This window comes from Jaculus jaculus, chromosome 6 (assembly GCF_020740685.1).
Source record: "Jaculus jaculus isolate mJacJac1 chromosome 6, mJacJac1.mat.Y.cur, whole genome shotgun sequence".
Lineage (NCBI taxonomy): Eukaryota > Metazoa > Chordata > Mammalia > Rodentia > Dipodidae > Jaculus > Jaculus jaculus.
In genome coordinates, this window is record NC_059107.1 from 80,899,398 (window position 1) to 80,915,584 (window position 16,187).

General features: G+C 40.6%; 2 protein-coding genes across 2 annotated transcripts in view; both read right to left on the reverse strand.

Annotated features, from left to right (window-relative positions):
• Positions 1 to 16,187, reverse strand: part of Slc2a13 (solute carrier family 2 member 13) — a 379,307-nt gene that overhangs the window by 304,412 nt on the left and 58,708 nt on the right. The window contains exon 2 of the mRNA XM_004662155.2: positions 13,846 to 14,005. Within this exon, the coding sequence (XP_004662212.2) occupies positions 13,846 to 14,005 (160 nt within the window). The remainder of the gene's footprint in view (positions 1 to 13,845; positions 14,006 to 16,187) is intronic.
• On the reverse strand, positions 2,159 to 3,611 carry LOC105944290 (glutamine synthetase-like). The gene has a single exon (XM_012949576.2). It carries the CDS (start codon positions 3,582 to 3,584, stop codon positions 2,463 to 2,465), a length of 1,122 nt encoding a protein of 373 aa, XP_012805030.2. The 5' UTR covers positions 3,585 to 3,611; the 3' UTR covers positions 2,159 to 2,462.

Below are 16,187 nucleotides of genomic sequence, written 5' to 3' on the forward strand. Positions count from 1 at the left end.
CTAGACACGAAATGGCACTGCATTTATAACCACACATTGGTTGTTGTTAACTGCACAATTTGTCCTATAACATTTCCTTTTAAAACGATGAAAGAAGAGTTAAAAAAAAAACAAAACATCAAAATAGAAGAGGGACTAGTTAAAATGAAGAAGAGATTTATTGGGGTTATGGAAGGAATTGACAAAAGGTAATGGAAGAGGATTATGATTAAAATACATTATGTACATGTATAAAAATTGGCAATAAGTGGCATGCAGCCTCTGCAGGTAACCAACTGTTTTCTGATTGGAACTGAGGCTCACTCAGTAGGAGAGAAGTCATATCTGCACTGGAAACCAGTTAGAATCCTAGGGTCAAGAAACTCATTATTCAGAGGGAAGCCCCACTGCTCTCTGGAGAAGAGTGGGCTTGCATACCAAAAATCTCTCAAATAACTCTGCATACCCCTTTCAACTCAAGCTGCTTTCACCTTGGTTTGAGAATCTGTTTTATTTTACAGATGGTAGAGAAAACAAAGAGCCAAACTCAATTGATAAGACAAAAAGATGAAACTTGCAACCTCTACCACATCTGCCAGGGCCCAGGAGAAACTTGAAGAGGAAGTGGTGACATGAACATTGGTCTTGCTGCTAGGTTGACAACCAGCTCCAGGTTGATGGTGACAACATGGTGATCAGTCAAAACCTATCAAAGCAGAAATCAAGACTCTACAGAGAATTCAATAACTCAGACTGCCAACAGGGCTGCCATGGCTCAGGGAACATTGCAGAAAAGGGGTCAGAAATATTGTAAGAGCCAACTGCTACCCCATAGGGACTGAGGCCTTCATGACTCTACAGTGAGTACCATAACTTGACTGAGGAGGGCCCCAAGGATAACGAGAGCTGGGGTTAAGAATATAAAAATAAATCCTGTATATACATACAGTATTTGAATGGCAATAAAAAGGCTTTTAAAACACAATAAGCAAAAGGGATTCTGCAATATATACCTAGCAAGCAAGGATTTATTTATACCATGCAAACTAACAACAGCTATCCTTTCTGAACTGGGTAGTCTTCCATACCATTTTAAAATATACAAAATATCTTCCAATTAATGAAAATAACAAAAGAGAAATGCCCATTTTAATCCCTATTAAGGGACTGCTTTCAAGCAATAGTAATTTTGTGTAACTAATAATATCACCATACTTGCTTTTTTTTTTTTTATGGGGCGGGGCGTGTTTATTATGATAGGAAAGACTACTCCCTAGGAATTTTAACAAACAAGAACATTTTGCTGGGAGAACAAGACACTAGAATACAAAATTACAAGTGTTTTAACTCCAGGTCTGTCCCCAGCTCCGCCAAGAAGCAAGTGGAAAGACAGTTGAAGCAAACAGGCAATTCTGTAAAACTAGACTTAGAAACCCAACAAATCTGATTAAAATCTAAAACTTGTTTTGCTTTAAAAAATTTAATATATCAAAAGGCCTGCTTTAGTGACATGCTAAAATCCCACCAAAAAATAACCCCAACACCCCCTTGTCAGTAACAAAGTTGACCAGCCAACTCTACTTCTAAACCCACGTGTGGACAAGTGCGTGTGTGTCTTCTAGAGTTAGACACGGGGCTCAGAGACTGCAAGTAATGTGTACCTATCGCCTGCAAAAAATGGGCAGGGAAATCCTGGTAAAATGAGAAACAGTCCCAAGTAACCAATTTTTCTAGTACTATGCGCACCACTGCTACTTCCTTTACTTACAAAGGGGACCCTTGAACCAAATAATTTACCTCACATTTGGCACCCAGTGACCAGGATGTTTGTTTTCTTTAGAAAAACACACATATCCACAACCCTTATATAATTTTTTTGTTTTTACATTTAAATATAAAAATACTACTTTGCTTTGTGTTATAAATGGAGGACCAAGCAGTAAAGAACTTTTCTTCTCTTAAGGTAGGACAGCCATCTGTTGTCGCTGAGCTGCCGTTTGTGAAGGGTGTGGGTGGCTCCAAGCAAGAGAAACACAAGAGGTAAACTAACCCCCAGTTCTTGCTCTTCTCCTAACCTCCACTAGTGAGAGTTGGTTTAATCTTAAGAATTGAAGGAGACATGCCATCCTACGTAGTCAGGCCTGCCCTTCCAGCTGTCCTTTAGAGGAAGTTCCCCCCTCCTTCACACGCTGCTTTGTGCGGAGGTGACATCTACCAGACAAGCTCACCTCCAGAGAGAAGCAGTCACCACCTTTCCCTGCGCCCACCCACACATTAGAAAGGAAGAAAACGGGGGCTGGGTACATGGAGATTAAGAACTTGACCCCTCTATCCTGACCAAGCAAGGTTCACTGGGCATGAGGAATAAAAAGACCTTGAAATCCCACTTTTGAGTAATGAGGATAATTAAGACACCAGGGAGAGGGAGAGTTGCAGTGGGATGAAGAGCTGGGAAGGGCTCAGTCGCTGGAAGCATCGTCCCCTTAGTTTTTGTACTGGAAGGGCTCGTTGCCAGTCTCGTTGAGAAGACACGTACGGATGATGGCCTCTGTCACTGCAAAGGGGTCGCAGTTGGCAGAAGGGCGCCGGTCTTGGAAATAACCCCTCTTCTCCTGGCCAACAGACCGGGAAATGAGGATGCTGGCGCTGCGGTTGGCGACACCGGAGGAAAAGTCATTGATGTTGGAGGTCTCGTGGAAGCCAGTCAGGCGCCGGGCATTGTCCAGGCCTCCCTTGGGATCGTAGGCACGGATGTGGTACTGGTGCCGCTTGCTGAGTTTCTCAATGGCCTCCTCAATGTACTTCAGGCCATTCTCCTCCCGCATGGCCTTTGTGCTGAAATTGGTATGGCAGCCTGTGCCGTTCCAGTTCCCAGGAATGGGCTTAGGGTCAAAGGTTGCAATCACGCCAAAGTCTTCACATACATGATGTAAGATAAAGCGGGCCACCCACAGGTGATCTCCCATGCGGATTCCTTCACAGGGTCCAATTTGGAATTCCCACTGGGCAGGCATGACCTCAGCATTTGTTCCTGTGATCTTGACTCCAGCATACAAGCAGGCCCGGTAGTGAGCCTCCATGATGTCTCTGCCATAGGCTTTGTCAGCTCCCATGCCACAGTAATACGGGCCTTGGAGCCCAGGGAAGCCATTGGAAGGCCAACCAAAGGGGTGCCCATCCGTCCCCATGAGAGTGTATTCCTGCTCCATTCCAAACCAGGGGTGCTGGTTGCTGACCATGTCCATGATCCGCTTACAGGTGTGCCTTAAATTGGTTTCGGCAGGCTTCCAATTATACTTGAAAACTTCACAGAACACCAGCTTGTTGGGATCCTTGCGGAAAGGGTCACGGAACATGGCAACTGGGAGGAGGTACATGTCACTGTTGGAGCCTTCAGACCGGAAAGTGCTAGAGCCATCAAAATTCCATTCCGGCAACTCTTCTACACACTTAGGCTCACAGTTCAGGGTGCGGGTCTTGCAGCGCAGCCCTTCTCCGGTACCATCGATCCAGACATACATGGCTTGGACTTTCTCGCCCTGAGGCAGGGCCATGTACATCTGCTTGATGCCTTTGTTCAAGTTGGAACTTACTGAGGTGGCCATGGTGGAAGGCGTTCTGGGCGGCCGCGGGCCGGCGGGAAGGAAGGTGGGCAGGCAGCGGGAGCAAGGTGGACAGAGAGCGCGGAGAGATCGGTGTACGGTTCAGACGCTGCGCTCGGCTCCCATTCTCGGCTCTGCCCCACCATACTTGCATACTTAATTTGGCATAGTAAAACTTTTTACTTTCAACTAATTATACTTTTTAGACAATATACATTTGTTTCATATTTTATTACATAATGATAATTTTATACATTTTAATATATTTTCTATTTAATGTAAGTTACAATTGCAAGGTTTATGTGTAATTTTTCCATGTGCTTCTTATTTGTCCAATCTGTTATTTTTCCTGCATTTATTTCATTTATCCAACTGTATTAGGTACTATGTGTAATTCTTATAATGGCTTCTTAGTTGTTTTACAATTATCTCATAAAATAAAAGGATGAACCTTTTTCTTAAATTTTATTTATTTATTTATTTACTTAAAAGAGAGAAAGGCTAAGTGAGAGAGAGAATGGGCTCACAAGGGCCTCTAGCCACTGCAAATGAACTCCAGATGTATGTGGCATCTTGTGCATCTGGCTTTATGTGGGTACTGAGAAATCAAATTCAGGTCTTAGCCTTTGCAGTCAAGTGTCTTAAGCACTAAGCCATCTCTCCAGCCAAAATTGAACCTTCCAGCTGACAGTCTCCCTAAAGTTGCTAATGTACCACTGCACAAATGTAATTCCATTTACCTCAATTTCTCTGCTACTGCCATACCAAAATTAACAGGAAAGTACAGAGATTTCCCAAATAACCTTCTCCCCACACAGTGTTTTACAACTCATGAGTCAATCAACTATATGGGTTTTCAATAGCCCAGAGTTCACTTTGAACAAATATATGAAGGCATGTTTACTATATTAAAGTATTCTATAGCTATCGTCCTTAAAGATAGCTCTGTTCTACAGACTTTTACATTCTTCCCATGTTTTATAAGGGCATTCTTGTTTTTTGGCATGTATATGTGTGTAAGTGCACATGTGTAGAGGACAGAGGTCAATGTCAAGGGTCTTCCTCAATAACTTGCCACTGTCTTCTCTGAGACAGGAACTCTCTATCTCTGAACTTAGAGCTTGCCAATTCAGGTATAATTAGCCAGTGAGTACAAGGGATTTCTTATCGCTACTTTCCCACCTCTGGAATTTCACGTGCATACTGCCATGCCCCATGCCCCATCATTTTTACATGGTTTTGGGGGAATAAACCCAGGGTTCTGTAAGCAAGTGCCTTAGGCTGCTGAGACATCTCCCCAGCCCTTGACATGGCTTTTAAACCTGTAAAATTATAAAAAAAAATTATAGGGAATAAGGTTCACTAATTTACCAATAAAACTGTTTCTTAAAAAAAAAATTCTGGAGGACTTCTGGCCAAGATGGCGACCGCCTAGCTGTCCTGCAAAATACCTGGGAAAGAAAGGCAGACCAAATGGCTGAATCTTCACCAGGCCCTTACAGGAAACACCTGAACCACAAAACACTGAAGAGGGTAGGATCAAGTCTAACCTAAATCTTCTACATCTTCCCTCCCTCCCTCTCCCCCCCTTCTCTCTCTCTCTCCTCTCTAACTCTTGTATATTGTATATTAGTTAGTAGAGAGATTTGCTCAACCATATTTGTAGTGGCTCAATTCGTAATAGCTAGGAACTGGAATCAATCCAGATGTCCATCACTAAAAGAATGGATAACTGAGATGTGGTATATCTACACAATGGAATTCTACACAGCACTAAGAAAAAATGACACAAAGAAATTTAGGAAAAAATGGTTGAACCTGGAACAGATCATTCTCAGTGAACTTAGTCAATCACAGAAAGAAAATTGCCACATTGTCTCACTCATCTCAGGACCTAATCCGAATCTACCCAAGATACCTTACATACCCAGCAAGCATCTCATGGAGTAGACACTAGGATGGATGGGGATGGAGGGGAGGGCATAGAAGGGGTGGGAAACACTAATCTAGACCCAAATGGCAATGGTACCATAAAATTCTTCTTCCTAAAAGGCAGACCAAATCATTGAACCTTCACCAGGTCCCTACAAGAAACACATGAACCACAAGACACTGGAGAGGGTAGGATCAAATCTAACCTAAACCTTCTACATCTGCCCTCCCTCCCTCTCCCTCTCTCTCTCTCCTCTCCTCTCTAACTCTTGTATATTAGCTAAATTTTTCCTCATTTTCTTTATTGGGCACTGACCTGTAACTCCCTGTACCAGCATGGGGCTACCATCCACAATGTGCTTTTGATCAGAGAGACCTACAAGTTTTCCTTTTTTAAAAAATTTTTTTTGGTTTATTTTCATTTATTTATTTGAAAGCGACAGACAGAGAAAGAGGCAGAGAGAGAAAGAGAGAGAATGAGCGCGCCAGGGCTTCCAGCCACTGCAGAAGAATTCCAGATGTTTGCGCCCCCTCGTGCATCTGGCTGACGTGGGTCCTGGGGAATCGAGCCTCGAACCGGGGTCCTTAGGCTTCACAGACAAGCGCTTAACCGCTACGCCATCTCTCCAGCCCCAAGTTTTCCTAAAAGAATGACAGATTTCTGTCTGAGTACTTGATGACCCACCAAAGGTTAGTGGTAAGACCCTACTGCTGAAGACACCATATGCAGCTGGCATGTAAAATGGAATGGCATGGCTGGAGGCCAGGAGAGAGTCAGTCCCCAGACAGTCAGTGTATCTAGTGCCAGAAGGTGCTACATGGGTGACTGGGGGGAAATGACCAATATCTGTCCAAGCAACTCATGGTCTAACCTACTTAGCAACAAAAAACCTGTTGTGATGCCCACACAAGTGCAATAGTGGCACACAGCCATGATGGGAAACCAGCTGCTCTTGATTTGGCTAACTGATCCTCTCAGTGGTACAGGACCCATAGCTGGAGCTGGGAAACAAGTCAGAACCATATCCAAACATAAGCCCACTCTCCAATATTAAGCTACCATCAATCATGGGGTACAAGAGGTCCTACACCTATTAAACTCTCTACTAAAAAAGTAAGGGTTATCTCATTTGTCCTGGTGCTAACTCACTCTCCGTTGGAGATTCTGCTTCTCTTTTTCAGATAGATGCAGATCCTAAGGAGAGAGCCACCCCATCATACCTCAAAAAGGCCCCGAATGAAACTAAGGAAAATTGGCAAAACAAGCAAGGGTGCTGTTTTCCTGATGGACCGGATACCAGCACAAGATGGAAGGAGACCAACACAGAGAAAAATCAACTCCTACCAAATCAGAGAGCCAGAGCCTCAGAGGCCCCCATTACTGAAGCAGACCAAAAATAAACCCAACATAGCTCAGGGAAATTTTGCAGAAGAGGGGGCAGAAAGAATGTCAGAGCCACAAGTTGGGTCATGATATGCAGAGACATTTATCATACCAATAACTGTGAGCTAACTCCACAATGCACGACCCATATACATCAACAAGCAGGGGCCAATGGGGAAGGGGTAGGTCACGGATGAGCCTAATAATGGTACCAAACTGCCTGTATTTGCTGAATAGAAAACTAATTTAAAAAAATAAAAAAAATTCTGGAGCCAGGCATGGTGGCACATGCCTTTAATTCCAGCACTTGGGAGGCAGAGGTAGATCGCTATGAGTTCAAGGCCACCCTGAGAGTACATAGTGAATTTCAGGTCAGCCTGGACTAGAGTGAAATCCTACCTCAAAAATAAATAAATAAATAAAATTCTAGGCTGAAATGATAGCTTAGCAGTTAAGGTACTTGCTTACAAAACCTGATGGCCTAGGTTCAGTTCCCCAGTACCCATGTAAAGCTTGATACAGAAAGTGGCACATGCGTCTGAAGTTTGTTTGCAGAGGCAAGAAGCCCTGGCATGCCTACATTCACTCACCCATTCATTTTCTTTCTCTCTCCTTCTCTTTCTGTCTTCTTGCAAATAAATAAATTAAAATAAATTTTAAAATTCTGACACTTTCAAATAAAATCTGTTGTTAAAGAGAAAGCAACAGAAAACAATTTCATTTTATAAAAGAAAGGAGAGCAAGTAACCAACTAAGATAAAATTCTATCCATACCCACTGTAGACAAGTCTTCCCACTACCCCTACCAATTTTCCAGATGTCTGAAGCTCTCCCTCACCTGCGCCCACACCTCTCTGATGTCCAAATATGACTAGCTCTGACTTTAAAAATTATACTTCTCCTAGAATGTCTCTCTCCCTCACTATGCTTGTAACTTTATTTATAAAGCTTACGCATTTTTCTGCTCAGGATAACAATTTTATTCCTAGAATATCCATATAGCAGGAGTGTAAAAATATTGAGACATTTAGCACAAAAGATTGTCTCTCAGTCATCAAACTCTAAGAAGACTTTCTGCATGAATTTAATATTTCATGTACCAGACCCAATCATTATAGTAAAGATTGCTTCTCACTCTGCTTTTGATCATAAACATGTAGAAACAGAATGTGAGCACAAGAGGGGACTGTGAACAAGAAGACTTGACTCCAACGTCTGCCTCACAGTCTTATAAGCAGTATCGCCTCAAGGTTTCTGGACATAACCTAAGCAAATATTACCTTCTATGAACATCGGGTTTTTTTTTTTTTTAATTTCTATTTACTCATTTGCAAGCAGAAAGAGCCGAGGTTTTTTTTTTTTTTGTCTGTTTGTTTGTTTGTTATCTTAAGGTAGAAAAAAAATAGTTCAACTAAAATCTCAAAGTTTTGGTTAGTATCAAATGGCATTTGCTATCAGACTTTGAAACTGCTGCTGTGATGCAAGCTATAAATCTAGAATACTGGGCTTGGAAGTCTGAAGTTAACTTTAGAACAATTAACGTGATAAATGATGTGCTGGGGAGATGGCTCCATGATTAAGGCACTGGCTTGCAAAGTCTCCAGATCCAGGTTCAATTCCCCAGTGGCCATGTAAAGTCAGATGTACAGGTTGTGACATGCTTCTGCAGTTCAGTTGCAATGGCTAGAGGCCCTGATGTGCCCATTCTTTTCCTATCTGCCTCTCTCTCAAATAAATAAAGTATTTTTAAAAATAAATGATATAAAAAATGAAAATAAACACATCAAATGTTAAAATATTCAAATCCTTTTCAGGGAAAACTATGTTTCTTTAAGATATACAAAAATATGTGTAAGAAAAATTTATATAAAGTATTTTAAAATATTTTTTCTTAGAATTTTAAAGCATATTTCTACCAAAGTGACAAATTCCTATAACAATGAAATTATGATTACTGACAATTCTAGAATCTACTACTCATGCAAAGGAAGTGCCTCTGTCTTCCTTTGATGATGACTACAGTCCTTTTAGCCCAGGAATCAGATGCTGAGGATGCTAAATAATGGGAGACAGGCACATACAGAAAGTTTCCCTTTAAAAGAAATATACGTACTTGCAAGGATTTGTAAGAGAAGTAAATATGTTTACATGTATGTGTAGTTACATATGTAAGTAAACATACTTGCATATATGTGTAATTAGGTGAGTAAGCAAACATGTTTACATGTATGTATAATCAGATGTATACAGAAATATATTAGTATATATGTGTAATTAGATGTGCATTTGTGTAAATAGTAGGCTGGCTCGAAAGTAATCATGTCACTAATACCTTGGTCAATATTAGCACAAGTTCATTTTCCCATCTGTACTTTTTTTGCCCCTAGAATAATTAGTAATTATAGCAGTTATATTTTCATTGCTGGGACAAAACACCCCACCAGAAGCAGCTCACAGTTTAGAGGAAAGTTTCATCATGATGAGGAAAACATGGCAAGAACAGGCAGGCACCATATTTCAACAGCAGCAGGAAAGAAACACTCTGGGTACAGGGCTTACAGCTGGACTGTATTATCCCAAAGCCAACTACCAGTGACACACCACCTCCAGCACAAATCCAAGTTTCAAAGGCAATTTTCCAAAACTGCCTTCATTTTGAAATTAAGTATTCAAAGCACATATGGGGGACATTTCATTCAAACCACCACAGTAATATAGCAAAATGCATAAAAGAAAATTAGTGAGCTTTATTGAAAATGAATGTTTCCAACTTGAGTTAGTATCCACCTGGTTGCTAGGAATTCATTTGCTGCCACTAGTATTTATTTATTGCCATATTATTCTATTGCAGGTACCATGCTGTTGCTAGGACAAAACACTCAACCGCAAACAGCTAGTGGGATGAAAAGAGTTTATCTGGCTAACAGTTTTGAAAGGAAGCTTTATCACACCTCCTCCTGTAAGGTTTCACCTCCTAGTGATCAACTATGCAAAACATATGACTATGTGAATGACCACAATCTTTACTATTTTACAAAATTTCATTTGAACTACCACAATTTCTCACAGTATGTTTTTGTTTGGTTTTTTGTTTTTCTTTAGAATTGTGTTCTATCACTTCTAAACCTCACCTTCATCAGTAAGGAAACACATATCATAAAAATATTAATTTTCTTTCAAATTCCCTTACAACTTTAATAATGTCCAATTTGAATTAATTTATCAGAAAAGTAAATGATGAGTGCTAGAGAGATGGCTTAGCAGTTAACGTGCTTGCCTGTGAAGACTAAGGACTCATGTTTGACTCTTCAGATCCCATGTAAGCCAGACACACATGGTGACACAATTTTGCAAGGTCGCACATGCGTCCAAGGTAGCACACATATCTGGAGTTCATTTTTAGTGGCTGGAGGCCCTAGCATACAAATTATTGTGTTTTCTTTCTCTCTTTCTCTCATGCCCTCTCACATAAAAAAGAAAAAAGTAAATAATGAGGCTTGTTACTTATGAACTATTTGCCATTAGCCAAATGCTATGTTGTATGCTAGAGAGTCCAATTTCCAGAATAATAGTTGAGATAAGTATTTTTGATATCTGCCTTTCATTCTTTTTAAAAAAGAAATGAAGAGGGGCCAAATAATTTGTCTTAAAATCATAGATAATGAATGGTAGAAATATATTTGTGTTTTGTAATCTTATCTAATGATGTAATCATCTTTCTTTAAAAGAAGGCATAAAGGCTTGCCCCAACAATTCCACTTCTACACAAGTAGACCACATTTATTTTATGGTCCTTCTTGATTTCCTAACGTGTACTCAGAGAAGACACTTAAACTGATATCCTTAAATAAGAAATGTGGTTGCAGTCCGGGTCGCATTGCTGGTAGAAATCACCCAACCAAGATTAGCTTCTGGGAAAAAGAGGTTTATTTTGGCTTATAGGCTTGAGGGGAAGCTTCACGATGGCAGGGGAAAACGATGGCATGAGCAGAGGGTGGACATCACCCCCTGGCCAACATAAGATGGAACACAGCAACAGGAGGGTGTGCCAAACACTGGGATGGGGAAACTGGCTATAAAGCCCATAAGCCCACCCCCAACAATACACTCCCTCCAGGAGGCATTAATTCCCAAATCTCCATCAGCTGGGAACCTAGCATTCAGAACACCTAAGTTTATGGGGGACACCTGAATCAAACCACCACATTCCGCCCCTGGCCCCCATAAACTGATATCCATACATGATGTAAAATACAATACATTCAGTCTGACTTTAAAAGTCCCCATAGTTTTTATCAATCTCAATGATGTTCATACATCCCCATAGTTCAAGATCTTTTAACTGAGCCATAATACCAAAATATAACCTCAAAAAACCCAGAATGGCACAGAATAAATATTCACACTGCAATAGATGGCATTGGGCATAGCAAAGAAACATTCAACCAATACAAGATTTAAAACAACCAGGGCAAACATCAAACTCTGTAGCTTCAAGTCCAGCAACTCAAACCAGTGACAAATCTTCAAGTCCGATAATTCTAACCAGCAACAAGTCTCTGGCATTCCAATTCCGCCCCTCCAGCTAGGCTACTCACAGTCCTGGGAAACTTCATCGGGGCTGGCAGCTCCTCAGCAGCCATCTCATGGTCCCAGCATCTCCACTGGGTCTCCACTGCAAGCCACGGTTCATCCTCATGGCCCCATGGGGTCTCTATGCAGGCAAAGAGCAAACCCGCTTCACATTGCCCATGGCCATTTCCAAATCACAAGACCGTGTTGCAAACTCAATGACCCTCTTTCCAGCATTTCTTATACTCCACGATACCAGGTAGGGTGCCAATTTGTTAATCCAGGGGGGAATTAAGCAGACTTTGAAGAACAGGACACCTTGAGCACTCAGGCCCTTTCAAAAGAGTCTACATTCTTCTTGTTGCCCCAGCGCAGGTCAGCTAGCCCAGTCTCAAAGGTTGTAATCTCTCAGTTGCAGCTGAACGGGCAATAGTTCACCCAAAGATTTTTCTTTCTGTGCCATATCCCTCTGCACACACCAGTTCATTTCTACGCAAAGCAACCCTGCACAACTTCTCAGGACATGGGCATAAGAGCAAGCTTCTCACACAAACTGCTAGCCCAGTCCAGGCACAGCTCTTTCTCACCCTCATAAGCCAAACCTCACAGTCCATAGTTCTTACTGCCTTCAGGTCTTTCAGCTCAGACCAGAATAGTCCATCAGCTGTACTTACAGCACTGCAAGGCATCTCTTAGGCCAAGGTTTCAACTCCTTCCTCATTCCTCTTGAAATTCAGCTACAAAAGGCTGAAGCCACATAGTCAGGTGTCTAGCAGCAACCCCACTCCCGGTACCACTTTACTGTTGCAGTCCAGGTCGCATTGCTGGTAGAAATCACCCAACCAAGATTAGCTTCTGGGAAAAAGAGGTTTATTTTGGCTTATAGGCTTGAGGGGAAGCTTCACGATGGCAGGGGAAAACGATGGCATGAGCAGAGGGTGGACATCACCCCCTGGCCAACATAAGATGGAACACAGCAACAGGAGGGTGTGCCAAACACTGGGATGGGGAAACTGGCTATAAAGCCCATAAGCCCACCCCCAACAATACACTCCCTCCAGGAGGCATTAATTCCCAAATCTCCATCAGCTGGGAACCTAGCATTCAGAACACCTAAGTTTATGGGGGACACCTGAATCAAACCACCACAACACTGAACATGTTACATATTTCAATACATATCTACATTAATAAAATTTTACCCAACTGTACATGAATGACTTAGATCTTAAAAGATATGTATATTTAAGGATGAAGTATTTTACCCTAAGTTTAGAAGAAAAGCTCAAAGTATCAGTTTGTAAGAATAATAGCGACTACCTCTCTCTTTCTTTCTAAAAGAGATTCTAGAAAAGATTGAAGTTTCTGTTTCTTTAATTTTCCAGCAATTTCTCACTTGGGAAAAAACTGATTTGGAGGGAGAAAGCAATGTAGCACTGTATTGAACTAGTGGTATCTTTTAATGAATCTGGAAAATATAAGCCCTCACTGACTTCAAAAAGTTTCTTCACATGACTTCTGACAAAACTTTTCTACTGGTTTAAGCCTCCAATGGTTTATCTTAAGCCATGTGGCTTAGGGCACTGCCAATTAATTCCCTCTCTGTCACACAGAACTTTTCTTTTAGCTGCTACCACACTGTAAATGCCAAGCCAGCAAGACCTCGAGTCTCTTGTTCAATACTCAGTCCCAGGGCTTCCACAGGAGATGCTGACAAAATATTTCTTTTAATAAAAAAAAAATCAAGAAAACAAGTTAGTCAATACTGTGCAGCTTGGTATGCCTTTTAGTAAAGTGTTCCTGGAATACTTACACGAATCTTCTGTTTTCAGTGTTATTAGGCAAGAAATCAAAATCTAGAACCTGTTTATCTAAGCTTTAACCTAAGACTAATTTCTTTTAACAATGTTTGGTTTGAATTTGTTTTATTTTAACATTCTCTTTCTCATTTATTTTGATTCAAGTTATGATCAAATACTAATACTGTATCCTTAAGGCATAGGTTTCTTTCAGATCAAATGTAGCTTCTTAAACCCTCAAAATGATGTTTTATTTGTAGTTTATAAACATCTTGTCAATCACTTGTAATTAGAGAACTCCATGCATATTTATTACAGCATTCACTTCCAAACAAATACTGTGACGATCATACACACTATGAGAAACACCACGTAAATGCCAAAAGCCCTATAGGTATCAATTCTTAATAATAGGTTCCTTGTCTACCAGTAAAATAAATATCAGTTTTTTGACAACTTTCAATTTTATCAAATGCCATCTACTTCTTAAATAATGATGAATCAAAATATTATTTTAAGTTTCCCATGCCTTAAAATCATGTTTTTTTTAAAGTCAATGTAAGAACTATTTACAAACCTCCATCCATCTTTTGGCAGATAACTGAAGGCTCCATCAACAACACTCGCAAAGAACTGACCCCCTGTGATGAAGAGGGTGTTCATGGTGACCAGCCGGCCTCTCAGGTTGGGTGGTGAAACCTCAGCAATGTACACTGGCACTGTCATAGAAGCAATGCCTACAAGAAGAAATGAAAAGGAAATTAAGGCAGTCAGAGTCTAGTTATTGTTATGCTTATTGGTGCTACATTAAGGAAAGCACAAACCCATATGGGCTTGGCTTTCTACTTTAAACACAGATTTATTTATTTATTTTGCATGAGTGTATGGTGTGGCATGTGTATCTGTATGTGGCATGTGCTGTATGCATGTGTATATGTCCATGCAGTGCTTCATATGCTTGCTGCGATGGGGTGCCCTTGCCTGCAGGGTCTAGAGCAGGAGGTCTGGTTTCCCCACTCCACTGCTCTTCTTCCTTCTTTTTTGAGCCCAAGTTTCTTACTAATCTAGGAATTTGCCATTTGTTGCAAGCTCAGGCAATACTCAGCACTCTTCTCCCCTATTGATCTGGGGTGACAGATGTGTGTGGCCATGACAAGCTGTTTATGTGTGTCCCGGGGAATCAAATGGTCTTTCAGGTCAGGCCTCCTCAGGCCCTCATGCTTACAGAGGAAGTGCTCTTAACTGCTGAGCAACCTCTCCAGCCCTTATTTTGTTTTTCTGAGGCAATAGCTTATGAACAGTAAGCTGGACTTGGGATGCATAAGACTCCTAACTCTACCCCAACAGCTAGGATTACAGGTGCATGCTAGACTGGCTCATACTATCATGTAAAAGGATGCCATAGAAGTACCTCTTAATATATATAAGCCTTAAATGCATACATCTGCTTTATAATTTTAGTCTAGAACATAAAAATACTATCTAAAAATAGTATAACTGCCCAAATAAACTTAGTCTATATATAATTATCATCAATGGAGAGAATAAAATATTACTCAAGAATTTCTATTAATTGTTAAGAGTCAGCATGTCTAATAGATATGCCAAGCCCTTAAATTGGTTTGGAGAAAGTTATATTAGGTCCCCCTATCCAATGACCTGATGTACAATTCAAAAACAACTTACATTACACAGAACCCTTAGTGATCTACAGTCTGAAATATAGATTACTTTCAACATAAAAGTTTTATGGTTAAGGTATATTTTATCATATCAAAGACAATTTATTTTAATTAATGCTGCAGGGAATTATGGTTATGCCTATTATCCCATCCCTTGGGTACCTGAGGCAGGAGAGTCATGAGCGAGAGGCCAGACTAGGATCTATACAGCTAGATCTTATCTCCCAAAACAAATGTATAAATGAGTAAGTTTAATGCAACATGCACAGTAGCAGGTCCAACTTTACCAACCACAGAAATCACTCATATAACAGTAAAAGAAAACTTTAAACAAGATGTCCTCATCTCACCCATCTCAGATCTACTAAGGAGAAACAAGAGGAGGAAGATGGGCATGTCTTTCAACTCTGTCGGTGGCAATCTTGATGCTCACTATAGTATTTTATAAACTCAATTTCTAGGGTGCAGAACTTTAAGTCAATCTACAATATTTTTTTAAATAAATCCTTTGCCTTGCTGGACACATCTACTGCAGTGTCCTGTGGCACTTACAATTTCCATGTATGTCTATTTAGCAAAAAACTAATAATCTAATTAATGCTCAACAAAACTCCAGAGGGAAAAGAAAACAGGGTTGTTTACAAAACTTTAATCTGCTTTAAATCTGTACATATTATAAACCATTCCCTAGATTAAGCAAGAAGATCAGTAAATTACATAATAAACCTGTGTATAATTGCTCTGAACTGATCTTAAGATGCCAAAAGTGTGTGAACAAGTGCTGAGAATTCTGTTGTCCTGCACTATACCATAGGGCAACTGCAGATGCTGGTATTCATTCAGTATGCACAGACCTTTGTCTACAGTCATCATCAGCACATGTGCTTCTCAACAACTGACCTGTGGTGGGGGGGGCAAATACTCTACCACTGAGCTATACCCCCAACTCATCAACAAATTTTTGTTTGTTGATGTCTTTCTATTAATTACATAGTTCTCATTTCCCTCCTTGACACCTCTACCCAGCTCAAAACTGAACTGAACTCTGCTGATGCCATGCTAGTTTACAATTTAACCCCTTGTAAGTTTTATTGCACTGTTACTTGCACTTTCTATCTTTGAGTACAGGCAAGTTGTAGATAAGTAACACATGTTTATGCTGGAAAATTCACCACTTCACTGCAAACTACTAAGGAGTGGTTACGTTTTACAGTGATTTTGTTACTGCATACCTGTC